General features: G+C 35.8%; 2 protein-coding genes across 2 annotated transcripts; both read left to right on the plus strand.

Annotated features, from left to right (window-relative positions):
* The first annotated feature begins 5,404 nt into the window (after positions 1–5,404).
* Positions 5,405–5,827, plus strand: LOC127093986 (uncharacterized). The gene has a single exon (XM_051032869.1). It carries the CDS (start codon positions 5,405–5,407, stop codon positions 5,825–5,827), a length of 423 nt encoding a protein of 140 aa, XP_050888826.1.
* Positions 5,828–6,831: 1,004 nt separating this feature from the next.
* LOC127093091 (imidazoleglycerol-phosphate dehydratase, chloroplastic) lies at positions 6,832–12,692 on the plus strand. The gene is made up of 8 exons (NM_001426957.1): positions 6,832–7,186; positions 7,273–7,397; positions 7,749–7,853; positions 7,998–8,090; positions 8,195–8,269; positions 11,776–11,838; positions 12,040–12,149; positions 12,264–12,692. Exons 1-8 carry the CDS (start codon positions 6,940–6,942, stop codon positions 12,289–12,291), a joined length of 846 nt encoding a protein of 281 aa, NP_001413886.1. The 5' UTR covers positions 6,832–6,939; the 3' UTR covers positions 12,292–12,692.
* Positions 12,693–13,347: the final 655 nt, after the last annotated feature.

Consider the following 13,347-nt stretch of genomic DNA (forward strand, 5'->3'; position numbering starts at 1 on the left):
CGGGACTTATTGATTGAGAAACTTCACTGGCTTCGACAACCATATTTTTGACTTCGGCCTATAAGGCCAATTGTTGTTTGCTCTCGGCTATGTAAGCTGAAATCCTCTTTAGCATTGTAAACTCAGTCATCATTACTGAATTCACTTCCCCATCCTGTAGGGTCGATTCCAAATACTCCCAAATATCCGAAGTTGTCTTCGCCTACTATCTCTCTGTCCCACCGAAAACCATAGTGAGGGTGTAATGACAAGGAACAATAAGCGTTGTCGTCGGGGGTAAACACAAACTCAGCCGAATCACAGGGGGCTATAGTGGCTAAGTGCTTGTCAAACTGGCGCTTGTCGATATGATTAATAGGGGTTTTAAAGTACCCCTGATCCGCCTCTATGTTTTCGACGATGCCATTTGGGCGCCAAATTATTATCCTCTGGTGCATTGAAGATGGGACAACTCCGACCCCATGGATCCATTCTCTTCCAAGCAACAAATTGTAGTTAGCCTTTATTTCCACAATCATGAACATTGTGGACCTAGTGACTGTCCCCACAGTTATTTCGACTTGGATAGCCCCCATGGTGGAACCTACTTTACCTTCATAGTTAGTTAGCACCATATTATGAGGTTTGACATCAGTAACATATTTGCCAATTTTCCTCAGCATGCGGTGAGGCATCAAGTTCACAGTCGCTCCATAATCCACCAATATTTTATTAACGGGGATGTCTTCGACTTTTTTAGCGATGAAGAAGGGTTTTAGGTGGCTCTTCATGGCTTCACCAGGCCTTTCGAAAAAGGAATTTTGCTCTTCAACACAACCGTTGTTCATTACATAGTAACATATTGGCTTGTGAGTGACCATCTCCCTCTCTGTGATACTGTCATTGTCTTTGACTTCAGTAATCCAATCGAATTCCTTGGGCATTACGGATACCACCTCGACTAAGATGTCTAAGGAAGCTTTTGAACCAGAGTCGAAGTTTTCAGTCAATAATTAATCTTCGGCGGCCACCTGATTGTATTTTTCACTGGCCGTCTTAACTGAGATATTGGGATCTCTTTTGGTGAAGTTTGGGTCCTCCCTTTTCTTCATAATCACATTGGTACTCAACTCAGCCTGATCCCTTTCACCAACTTCTCTTTGGGCTTTTCGTCTTCTTTGTTCTCTTCTCCACTAAGATCTCGTCATAGGGTTTTTTCCCTTATAGTTCTTGGACACATGTGAGGTCCTTTTGTCGGTCCGAAATTCCTTGCGGTAAGTCAGTGACGAACCCCTTTCAACCTCGAAGTTCTGCCACTTTCCATGACAGCCTTTCCTGCCATCAATTTGCTTGACCCATTTTCCATTTGACCCCTCGACACTAGGCTTAAAGGAAATGGTTTTGAAATTTCGCCCTGCTTGCTTGGTTTCACTCAGCTTCACCACTGGGCATCTTGGATCAGGATACCTCCTGGGATCGAAAGCCCTTCCTGGCTTACCCATTTGATGATTTTGGATGGCTTTATGACTATCTTGGTGATTTACTCTCCTAACCCCTTCTAGATTCTGAGCTGCTTTCTTGTCGAAGACAACACTGCACCTAGGGCATAACATAACTTACGACTTCTTTTTCTGACACCTTCGGAGGAAGTCCGACAATGTTTCTTCCTCTTGAGGGAAGGAGACCTTGTTATACTCCTCCTGTCGACATTCATCATCGACCTCCATAGAGGTTTCTTAAGATAACTCCACTATATTGACCTCCATGTGGATATCCTCAGTAATATCCAGCCTTTGGAATTGTTTTTGAAGGCCCTTAGTGACCTTATCCATCTGAACAAAATTATCAGCGGTTTCTTTAGTAATCATCATTAACTTTGAAATTTTAGCGTTCTCGGCATCGGAGGCTTCAACATTTTTCTTGTTGACATCTCCTGCAACCTTTTGAGCGAAATCATCAAGAGGCGCTTGCTCGAAGTACTCATGAACCCTGGCCATAACAGGTCCGTTGACGAAGTCTTCAGTGACTTCAGTCATGTTGAAATCATCAACGACTTCAATAAGGTTCACTTCCTTTGGCTCAGTACAATGGGCCTTAGCTACCTGCAGAGGATCGGAGTCGATCTTCATTTGGCTCCGTGTTTTATCTCCGAACTTGAGTTTTCCTTCCTGGATGGCATTTTGCATAAGATCCCTGAAAAGAAAACATTGAGACGTTTTATGACCCAAAAAACCATGGTATTTGCAAAACCCTCTTTTCTTTCTTTGCTCTAAAGGGGGGTACTTTAGCACCCAGAGGTATTATCATCTGACCATCTTTGACTAGTAAGTCAAAAATTTCGTCACATTTTGTAACATTGAACGTATAAGTTTTCTTAGGAAATTTGTCACTCTTTTCAGATTCAACAGGATTTTTCCCGTTCGAAGGGGCTAAAACTTTGCACGCATATGGTGGCCCTTGAGTCAATTCAGCAAGGTCGATCTCATTGTCGTCGAAGTCTGAAATTTCATGACATAAACCTTTGTCATCATTCCTGAAATCGACATAGGCTACCCTTTTACCTTTGTTCGCCCTAGCCTTTTCTTCCTTTAAACGTTCTAACTGTCGAACTTTGTCAGCGATTGGGCCATATCCCTTAGGTACCGAGTATCTAATTTCTTTCTAATCGAATAGTCAAGGCCCCCAACGGCCATTTCGACCAGTTCATGCTCTGGTATTTGCGTAAAACTCCTAGATTTGAGTAGTCGAAATCTATTTAGATAGTCATCAATTGGCTCAGTGAACTTTCGTCTGACACTAGCCAACTCCTTTAAACTTATCTTCATTTTCCCCATGTAAAACTGTTCATGGAACATTCTTTCCAGTTGGTTCCAAGTGTGGATCGAATTTTAGGGCAAGGTTGTGAACCATGTGAAAGAATTCTTTGTGAGAGAACTTGAATTTTTTTTTATCCTAAGGCTCTCGTTATTTGACATATCTCCATCCTCGATTAAATATCTCGCCACGTGCTCAACAGTAGACTCAGTAGTATCCCTAGCAAACTTGGTGAATTTGGGGATTTTGGTCCTGAGGGGTGCTTCTGCTTGTAAGATATACTCTGCTAAAGGCGACGTAAAATTTGGCCTTCTAAGGCCAAAATTTACCCCGTTCCGAACCATGATTCTTTCGACTATAGCTGCTAGGTTATTATTTGCTGCCACATCGTCATGTCGAACTTGATGTATGATATCATCAGCATTTTGGTTTCTATTCACCATTAATATCCTTGGTTCCCTGGGTACTTGTGGTTCGATCCTAGGGGGTACTGCTACTCCCCCTTGGTTTTGTGGGATCTGGTTAACGGTGAGGTCTTCCTCAAATGTAGCCTCTTGATTCTCTCTTATCCAATACCTAAGAGGAGGTCGTTGGTGCTGAGGTATACCAGTAAACTCAGACATTTGAGCCACCTGTGATGTCATCTGTTGATTCGACTGAGTCATATTTTGAATCAGAGGATTCAACATAGTGGTCAAAGTCTGAGTCAACATTTGAACCATTTCATGATTGCTTTCGTCCATCTGTTGTCTCTATGTTGCCGCAAAGTTATTAGTAAGAATAGGTAGCTGTGTCGTGTGTCTCAAACCTAAAGATTGGTTGGTTTGACCCATGTTAGTCCCAAACCCTTGCACTGGAGAATTTATGTTGACCACCGGTTCCGAAAAAGTAGAACCAACGTTCTGTAAATTGGCCATCACTGAAGTTGGCATTCCATACGGCTGTTCTCGACTACCAAATGGTATTGAGAAACCAGGGGGTACCAACGACCTATTTGAAATATCTCTAATTGGTGAGGGAGTATGAGGAGGTTCCCTAGGCCCAATGTAGGTTAAAATTGGTTCAGTATGCGAGATCGAATGCGTAGGCATCGAACTCACCATGGACGGAACTATTTCGGACACATGCGATGTGGCTGTGTTTGCCTCTATCGAGGAAGAAAGGGGCATTATGTTACTAGTTGATGGATTTTGAGAGTTTTGGGTCTCTGGCAGATTCACATTCGCCATCCTCGTATGGGATTCTCTCCTTGTTCGTTTTTCGTCGTTTATGGCTAATCTACCACTTCTTAATAACATATAACGAATCTTTTCCTCAAAAAAACTTAACAACCAGAACTACATATAATACGTAACGTTAGCACTAGTCCCACTGGGCGTGCCAATTTGTTTACCTTGAAAATCGGTAAACAACCGTTGATCTTCCAAATTTCTAAATTTGGTTACTTGCAGGATCAATCAGATTGATCCTAGGACATATGCTAATTGTTTTTGAAATGAAATGTGGTAGTAACGAATACTCAATAATCAACATCAAATTAGAGTTTGAAAACTAATAGAAAAGGGTAAGGTGAACGAAAGAAATCATAAAGGATTTATAAATGATAAAGTAAATGTCGAAAGTGCAGGAATCTTAAAACTGTAAAGTAAGTGTTGAAAGTAGGGAAAAAACAAGGAAATCTTAAAACTATAAATGACAAAGTAAAAGGAGGGTGTTTGAAATGAAGAAGTAAGGAATTATATTTCTGGAAAAAGTACAGACAATTTATATTGCTTTGAAATAACTAACAATGGTGTAGACAACGTACATTATGTGCTTTACGATTCTTCTTCACACGAATACTTAGTAAATTTACAGATTTTTGTACACAATTTGACACACAATTTTCTAACACTAACACCCTATATTTATACTGGATCGAGATAACCGCTTTGATGGTTCTTCAATCACGTCGAGACACATGACGCCTTGCATGCACGCATTCATCCGCTATGCTCCACGTGTGCTCTCACGGTTTCTGACGAAGGCAAAGTTCCCTCCCTTATTTGAATTTTGAATCTTTGATCGAAAACCGTTTTCAACCGTTTCTCTGAAGAACCCCTTTGGAGTCTCAGCTGTATGCTTGACCTTTATTCACCTAGCCAAGTCGACTCACCTCCAGCTGGTCGAATACTACTTCCTGGTCGAAAACAGCTGTGCATATAATTTCCATTTTTGGTAATTCTTAATGGGCGTCGAAAATATGAGCCAACAGTCAGATAGGGATGCGAGGTTTACTTCTAGATTTTGGGAAGGTTTGCAATATGCTTTGGGTACAAAGTTGTGTTTGAGTTCTGCTTATCATCCGCAGACAGATGGTCAGACTGAGAGGACGATTCAGTCGCTTGAGGATCTTTTGAGAGCTCGTGTTTTGGAATAGGGAGGTGTTTGGGATAGTTATTTGCCTTTGATTGAGTTTACCTACAACAATAGTTTTCATTCGAGTATTGGTATGGCTCCGTTTGAAGCTTTGTATGGTAGAAGGTGTAGGACGCCTTTGTGTTGGTACGAATCTAGAGAGAGTGTTGTGGTTGGACCTGAGATAGTTCAACAGACTACTGATAAGATTAAAATGATCAGAGAGAAGATGGAGGTTTCTCAGAGTCGTCAGAAGAGTTACCTTGACAAGAGAAGGAAAGCGCTTGAGTTTGAGGTAGATGATCATGTGTTTTTAAGAGTTACTCTGGTAACGGGTGTTGGTAGAACATTGAAGTCGTGTAAGTTGACGCCGTGTTTTATTGGTCCGTATCAGATTTCCGAGAAAGTAGGTGACATGGCTTATTGGATTACGTTGCCGCTGTCACTTGCTAATCTCCATGATGTGTTTCACGTGTCTCAATTGAGGAGATACATTGCGGATCCTTCACATGTTATCCAATTAGATGATGTTGAGGTTATCGATAATTTGACCGTGGAGACATTACCTATGCAGATAGAAGATAGAGAGGTGAAACAACTTCGTGGTAAAGAGATCGCTTTGGTGAAAGTCGTTTGAGGAGGACCGACTGGTGGAAATGTGACGTGGGAGCTTGAGAGTCAGATGAGGGATTCATATCTCGGGTTGTTTGCTTGAGGTAATTTCCGAGGACGAAAATATTTCAAGTGGGGGAGAGTTGTAACACCCCGATTTAATTTATGTATTTATTTATTAGGTGTTTATTTTAATTAATCATTATTTGATGTGATAATTAATTAAATATGCGTTCAGGTGATTATTTGAATTATTTGAATATCTGTGTTATTTGAATAATTGAGTTTTATGAGTAGAAATATCAATTGTCTAGTAATGGGCCTAATTAATTAGAATGAGTGGATAAGTGGGTTACGTCCATTATGAGTTAAAAAGATAGTAAGAGTTTTAGATATTAGAGTTAGTTTTGTAAAACAAGAGAAGAAGAGAGAATATAAGAGAAGAGAAGAGAAAGAGGAGAAGAGGAAACTAGAAGAAGAAGAACCTAGAGATTTCATCTATACTAAGGTAAGGGTGAGATTTCAAGTGGTTATGGGTAAACATAATGTATGTAATGTATGTGGGTTAGATATCATGAACTTAGGATTTGTGGATTTTGATTTTTGAGAAACCCTAACATGTGTTTATGTTTTAATCCATGAAATTGATGTTTATGTTATACTATGATGTTTCTATATTGAATTTCATGAATGATTATGTGTATAGAACATGATTTTTTTTACTAGCTGATGCTAATGAAGCTATATTTTTTAGATAATATTTTTTTCTTTTTTCACATTTTATTAAAAAACAAAGTTAAACTACTCTCCAAAAGTAGAGAGATTTGAAGGGTAGAAAATATAGATCTATATATTTCATCTTTTAATACAAAAATGTTATTTTATTTAATGTAATATATAAATATAATATAATATAAGTTTTATTTTCTCTCTATTAAATTCTTTCCCTATCAATTTTGAATCAAACATGTAATACTTAAAATCTCTTTTCCTTCTTAAATTTTGTGTGTGTAACCTTTTCACAACAAATACACAATCACTTCTTTTGTTGTGCCTTGTTTGGTTTGTTTATTCATTTCACCAAACTCACAATCACAAAGTCATCACAACCCAAAACGCCTTTTCCTCCTCTACCGAATGGAGTTGTATGCAGCATCTCATTCCCTTCCAAACTACCCTTCCTCTTTCCTCTTCAAACCTAAGATCACCACTTTCCACACAACCCTTTTCCCAACAAAATTCGCACCTTTCAAAGCTTCATTCTTTTCACCAAATCACCTCACTCTCACTACCCCTATGAATCCTCCCACAACATCTCTTTCCTCTGCTGCTTTTGTGGAACACAACAACGGTTCAACCTCAACTTCTTTGCCTTTTCACCCAGGTCGATTTCATGTTCACTAGTTTATAATATAGCTTCTTACGTGTGGTTTTTTTATGGCTGATAATGCTTGTTTGTGTTTTTTTTAGAGACTAGAGTTGGAGAGGTGAAAAGGGTCACTAAGGAGACTAATGTATCTGTCAAAATTAACTTGGATGGTTCTGGTGTGGCTGATTCTAGTACTGGAATTCCCTTCCTTGATCATATGCTAGATGTCAGTAATTTTGCTGTCAAATTATTTCTTGTACCTTTTTGTTGCAGACATTTTTTGATAAATCCTATGCTAGATAAAGAAATGTCTTTTCTCAAACCAAACAGGCCCTTGGTGTTAGCATGCGAAATGAGGCATAAAAGGCTAGGTAGATGGATGTAGGAGTAGAATTAATAACTATCTTTTGTTGCTGTGAATTGCTTCTTCGGATAGATCTGAGTCATAATCTGATCACAATTCACAGTTAGAAGTTTACTTTTTGCTTTCTTGATGCAAACTAAGAACTGTCGATGCTATAGACTATAGAGTTTGTTCAATGAAGAAAACTGAACTTGATTGTGATTGTTTGTTCAGCAACTTGCTTCACATGGGCTATTTGATGTACACGTGAAGGCTACGGGGGATGTACACATCGATGATCATCACACAAATGAAGACGTGGCTCTTGCTATTGGAACGGTACTGAAAACAACTATATGAATGAACTGTTTATTTTCTTTACTTGGAACTCAAACTTGTTCCCTTTTCTTCATTTCAAGATGCTACATGAGTCTTGATGTATCATCTGATTCAACTAAGAAGTTTCTATTACTACATCTGCAGGCTTTGCTGCAGGCCCTTGGTGATAGGAAGGGTATTAACCGGTTCGGTGACTTCTCTGCTCCTCTTGATGAAGCATTGATACACGTCTCACTGGTTTGTTACTCGTAGTTTGTGTAAATCACATATTGTACTCAAAGCCTTCCTAATAATTTGTTATCTTCACATCGCTACTGCATATTCACTCTTTCTCTTTTCAGGATTTGTCGGGTCGACCACATCTGAGTTATAATTTGGACATTCCCACTCAGAGGGTTGGGACATATGACACGCAGGTAGTGTGCTTTTCTGTTTGATTGCTTCATTTAGTTTAGAATTTTATCCCTACAGATTTTAAGTTTTACCTATTTAACTTCAAAGGTTTTCACTTTAGATGTTGTCAAGGACCTATTGCTCCTAAAAGCTTAACTTATTATGATGAGGCCTAGAGTTGGTTTTATTACTTCTTCCACACCATTGATGCAATTTCTGCTTGATTTTGTTTCATTTGGATGGATCCGGTACACAATCATCTTTTTGCCTAGAGTTTGAATGTATGTGCAATTTTTGCTTGATTTTGTTTCATTTGAATGGAACCGGTAGACAATTATCTTTTTGCTTGTGATCATGCTTTTTAAAGTCAGTTTGGACCAATGTATTAAATATCTGATCGGTCATCGAACTGGTGAGGTACTAGGTTATTGGTTCATTAGTCAAACCACCGAGTTACTGGTTAAACCGCATGACTAAACTAGATAAAACTGGATAACTCACTTGAATAAACATGTCTTATAACAAAACCATATAGTTATTGAACCGGTCAAACCGGATGACTCGATCTCTAAAATTATGACACCTAAAAAATTTAAAAATTTGAAAATATCATTGTTTTATAAATTCATTCTTTAAATTCAAATTCTAAATATAGTCATTACACCCAGCAAAATAGTACAATACAAATTCAAATAAGTTTTGAACAAAGTATAGTTGCAATATAATCTAATTGCAACATAAATTGAATAACAAAATATTTGCAGTCTCTAATAAATTTAATTTTAAGGAGAAAAAGTTGTTTCAATGTTGGGCTTTCCTTCATCAAAAGCATCCGCATCAAAATCAACTCTAACATCTTTTTCATCAAAGATAGGATTAATTTGGTTCATGTCTTCTCTAGAAATTAGTTATGCATCATCCTCAACCTCATTCAAATTTAATTGATCTACAATAACATCAATTTAGAGAGTTTAGCGGTTGACATAGAGTAATAAATTAAAATAACAAAATTGTAATCACAATAACTACCAACATACCAATATCATTTGAAATAGATTGGATCGTCATACTAGCAAGATCGCTGCCTAGTGCTTCCACCTCAATTGTTAAGAATGATGTTGAATCCTTCCGCACTCAATCAGAATGGTCACCGAATGATGATGTTGAATCCTTCCGCACTCAATCAGAATGGTCACCGAATGTTTCAAAATTGATAGAGTCGTAATTTTGTTTCTTCTTATTTCTATAAATCATTAGAAAGAGAATTGTATTATATGCCAAACAAACCAAGATAAATATTTGATAAAATAAACTCAGACACTATTAAATCATTAGATAATTAGATGCACTATTAATTATATGTACTATAAATCAAACTTGAACATACTAAAAGAACATAATAATTGTAATATCTTTTTTGTAACCTTAAGTTGTAACGAACAATGACAAGATTATTAAGTTTTGGATGCTCCGACCTTTTTTTTTTTTTTTAATAAATGTGTTCAAACACACTCAAATTTTATTCGCAATCAGAGACACTACAAGTTTAGCTCAAAATATGAATAGGTGAAGGATGTATAGAAAGAAATAGGTTGTTTGGATTTTGAGTCAAACTTATAGTGCATCTTGTTGCGAACGAAATTGGAGTGTGTTTGAGCACATTCATTCAACAAAAAGAAATAGGTTGGAGCATTAAAAATTTAATGATCTCGACTTTATTCGTTACAACTTAAGGCTACAAAATATGTATTACAATTATTATATTATTTTAATATGCTCAAATTTGACTTATGGTGCATCTAATAATTTATAGTGTATGTTTTTTTTAGAAAACATTAATTTTGGTTTGTTTAGTATATAATAGAATTTTATTTCTAATGATTTATAGAAATAAGAAGAAATACTATTATAACTCTGAAGTTTAAAACACTGGTGACCATTCTGATGGGAGGTTGGAGAATTCGTCACAATTCTTAACTATTGAGGAGGTGAAAGCATTAAATAGTGATTTTGCTAGTATGGCAATCCAACTTATTTCAAATGATATTGGTACGTTAGTTATTGAGATTATAATTTTGTTATTTTAATTTATTACAACATGTCAATTGCTAAACACACGATATTAGTGATAGGGAAGATGTTGCGGCCGATTTTTATGCGAATGCTTTTGATGAAGAAGGAGAGCCAACATTCAAATCACTTTCTTTCTTTGGTATTAAATTTATTAGACACGGTGGTTATTTTGTTATTCGGTTTATGTTGCAATTAGATTTTATTCAAAACTTATTTGTATTTTGTACTATTTTGTTATGTGTAATGACTATGTTTAGAATTTAAATAACTTGTGAAATTATAATATTTTTAATTTTTTTTAGGTGTTATGATTTGTTTTATAAACGAGTCATTAGGTTTAATAACTCTATAGTTTTGTTATAGAGATATATTTATTCATCAACCAAGTTATCTAGTTTTATCCGGCTTAGTCATGCGTTCGATCAGTGACCCAGTACCTTTATCGGTTCGATGATCAGTAAAACATTGTTGGTATAAACACTTATAAGACTGTTTGAGAAAGTTTATGAAAATGACTTATAACATGTTTGTAAGTTGTTCACAGCTTATTTTCGTAAACTCAGATAGCTTATGAAAACAACTTTTAGCTTATATAAAAAGGGTAATGTTAACTTGTGTCCCCCTTGGAGCACAAGTTAAGAGATAAATATAAAAATAAATTCTTGGAAATTGTGTATTGAATTTATTAGAAACTTACAATTAATAATTTTATTGATTTTTTCAATACAAATTTTCCTTTTATGGATTTTTTAACATGTGCCCTTGAGGCACAAGTTAGCCTTACTCATATAAAAATACTTTGACTTTATTTCATATTTTGTTCTAGAAATAATTTATGTATAAACACATATGAAAAACACTTAAATTAAATTAAGTTATTCAAACATGAACTTATTCTACTTTGGGATAGAAATGTTCTTAGCAGAGAGACTAGGCATCTCTCTACATAATTCCTGTATGAGTTTGTTCTCTTTGGAATTTCCGTCTTAATTGTAGCATTTGACTTGTCTTAATTGTAGCATCCAACATCTTTATTGTATTGGATTTGAAGGGGTGAATTTAGTCTCACATTGCTTAGAGATATGCCTATGTTGTGATTACAAGCGGGGGCAATCCTAACCTTACAAGCCGATTTTGTTGGAATGTGTTAGGCCAAACCCAAATTCTGATATGGTATTAAAGCCTATCCTATCTATTGTTGGACTTTCCGTATCATCCACGCTTCGGGCTCATTAAGGCCCAAGCGTGAGGGGATGTGTTGGAATTTCCACTTTAATTGTGGTCTACTCCTAGTCGCCTTAATTGCGGCATTTGACTTGTTTTAATTGTAGCTTCCAACACTTTCATTGGTTGGATTTGATGGTGTGGATTTAGTCTCACATTGTTTAGAAATGGCTTGTGTTGTGTTTATAAGTGAGGATAATCTTCATCTTCATCTGTTTATTGTGATATGCAGTTGGTGGAGCATTTTTTCCAGTCTATAGTGAATACTTCTGGTATGACACTTCACATTCGCCAGGTATTAAATCCTACAATCTAGATCATGTATAACTAACAGTCAGTGTTAATATATTCATGCATCTTTGTGAAAGAAACAAATTGATTGTTACTAATTTTGTTATGTTGTTGATGCAGATTCCATCTTCAATTTATATGTTTTCTTACTATTTAAAAAACCTATTAACACAACATATGTGCATGCATTCATTTGAGTACACAGCTTGCTGGAAGAAACTCTCATCATATTATTGAAGCAACTTTCAAAGCGTTTGCAAGGGCTCTTCGACAAGCAACAGAATATGACCCACGTCGCCGTGGATCTGTGCCAAGGTATGTTACCTTTGAAATTACGAGAATATGATTTTATTGACTATTGGCTCATACAACATTTGATGGATTTTCATGTTCCTTAATCGCGTAATGATCATCGGTTGGTATGTGCAGTTCCAAAGGGGTGCTGTCACGCTCTTAATATCTCCAGCCAGCATGCGTATTTGCTCCACTCTCTTCCATCACACTGCTTACATGTCCCGCGATAATAATCGGAGGTGCTGGGTTCAAGTATTTGTAAAAGAAGTTACCACCATTGGCATGCGCTAGTCCGCCGACACACAATGCTCATGGTACAGGGATTTGTATGTCTGACCCTCTCCAAACCCTACCATGGTGTGAGCCTTGCGCAGCAAGCATTTTTTTTTTTTGAAAATGTATTTTTGAAAGTCATATCAATAGTTATAAACTAACAAGCTATTTATTTAAATTATATTTTGTAATATTACGTTTAAATATGTTAAAAACTGATATAAGTCGTTATACTGAAATTACATAAAATATTAGTAGTTTGAATTTTATAATAGAAAACACTTATAAAAATTGGTTTCACTTGGACTCAAGTGCATATAATTATGTGAATTCGAATTCAAGTGTTTTTCTAAAAAATACTTCGCAAATCTTTGGAAATGACAAAAAAAAGTATTCTAAGAGCATGTTTGATTTGGTTTTATAAAACTGTAGTTTTTATAATTTGAAAATAATAAAATTTGTTTGACAACTCAATTTTATAAAATTGTTTTAAAAAAATATTCTCTATTTAACCGTTTTAAAAACTAAAAAACTAAGGTTTTAGATGTTTTGGTTTTTTGTTTTGAAATTTGAGAAGAGAAAAAAAATGATATATTTTTTATTAATAACAAATTTGTAATATTATATAATTTTAAAATAGCTTTTAAATATGATTACCACACTTTTTTTTTCAAAATTGATTTTAAAATTGATTTCTAAAATAACTTTTAATAATTATAAATTAAAACTCATTCAAACAAATCCTAAGTATTTTGTAGTTTTCAAATTCTAGAATTTAAAGTCTGCTTTAATCAATGAAATCCTCCTTTATCTCTTATTTAAATATACCCTTATTTTTCTATTCAAAAGAAGTTAGTAGTCATTTTCTTGATTACTTATTTTATACATTGTGCTTTTTTCTTTTTTTTCTAGGTGTTCGATATTGTCTGAATTGTAAACTTCAAAT

The sequence above is a fragment of the Lathyrus oleraceus genome, chromosome 6 (genome assembly GCF_024323335.1).
Source record: "Lathyrus oleraceus cultivar Zhongwan6 chromosome 6, CAAS_Psat_ZW6_1.0, whole genome shotgun sequence".
NCBI classification, from domain to species: domain Eukaryota; kingdom Viridiplantae; phylum Streptophyta; class Magnoliopsida; order Fabales; family Fabaceae; genus Lathyrus; species Lathyrus oleraceus.

Coding starts and splice junctions, on each gene's coding strand:
- LOC127093986 (XM_051032869.1), top strand. CDS start 5,405: ATGATCAGAGAGAAGATGGAGGTTTCTCAGAGTCGTCAGAAGAGTTAC.
- LOC127093091 (NM_001426957.1), top strand. CDS start 6,940: ATGGAGTTGTATGCAGCATCTCATTCCCTTCCAAACTACCCTTCCTCT. Junction 7,187..7,272: donor TTCTTTGCCTTTTCACCCAG/GTCGATTTCATG, acceptor TGTTTTTTTTAG/AGACTAGAGTTGGAGAGGTG. Junction 7,398..7,748: donor TCCTTGATCATATGCTAGAT/GTCAGTAATTTT, acceptor TTGTTTGTTCAG/CAACTTGCTTCACATGGGCT.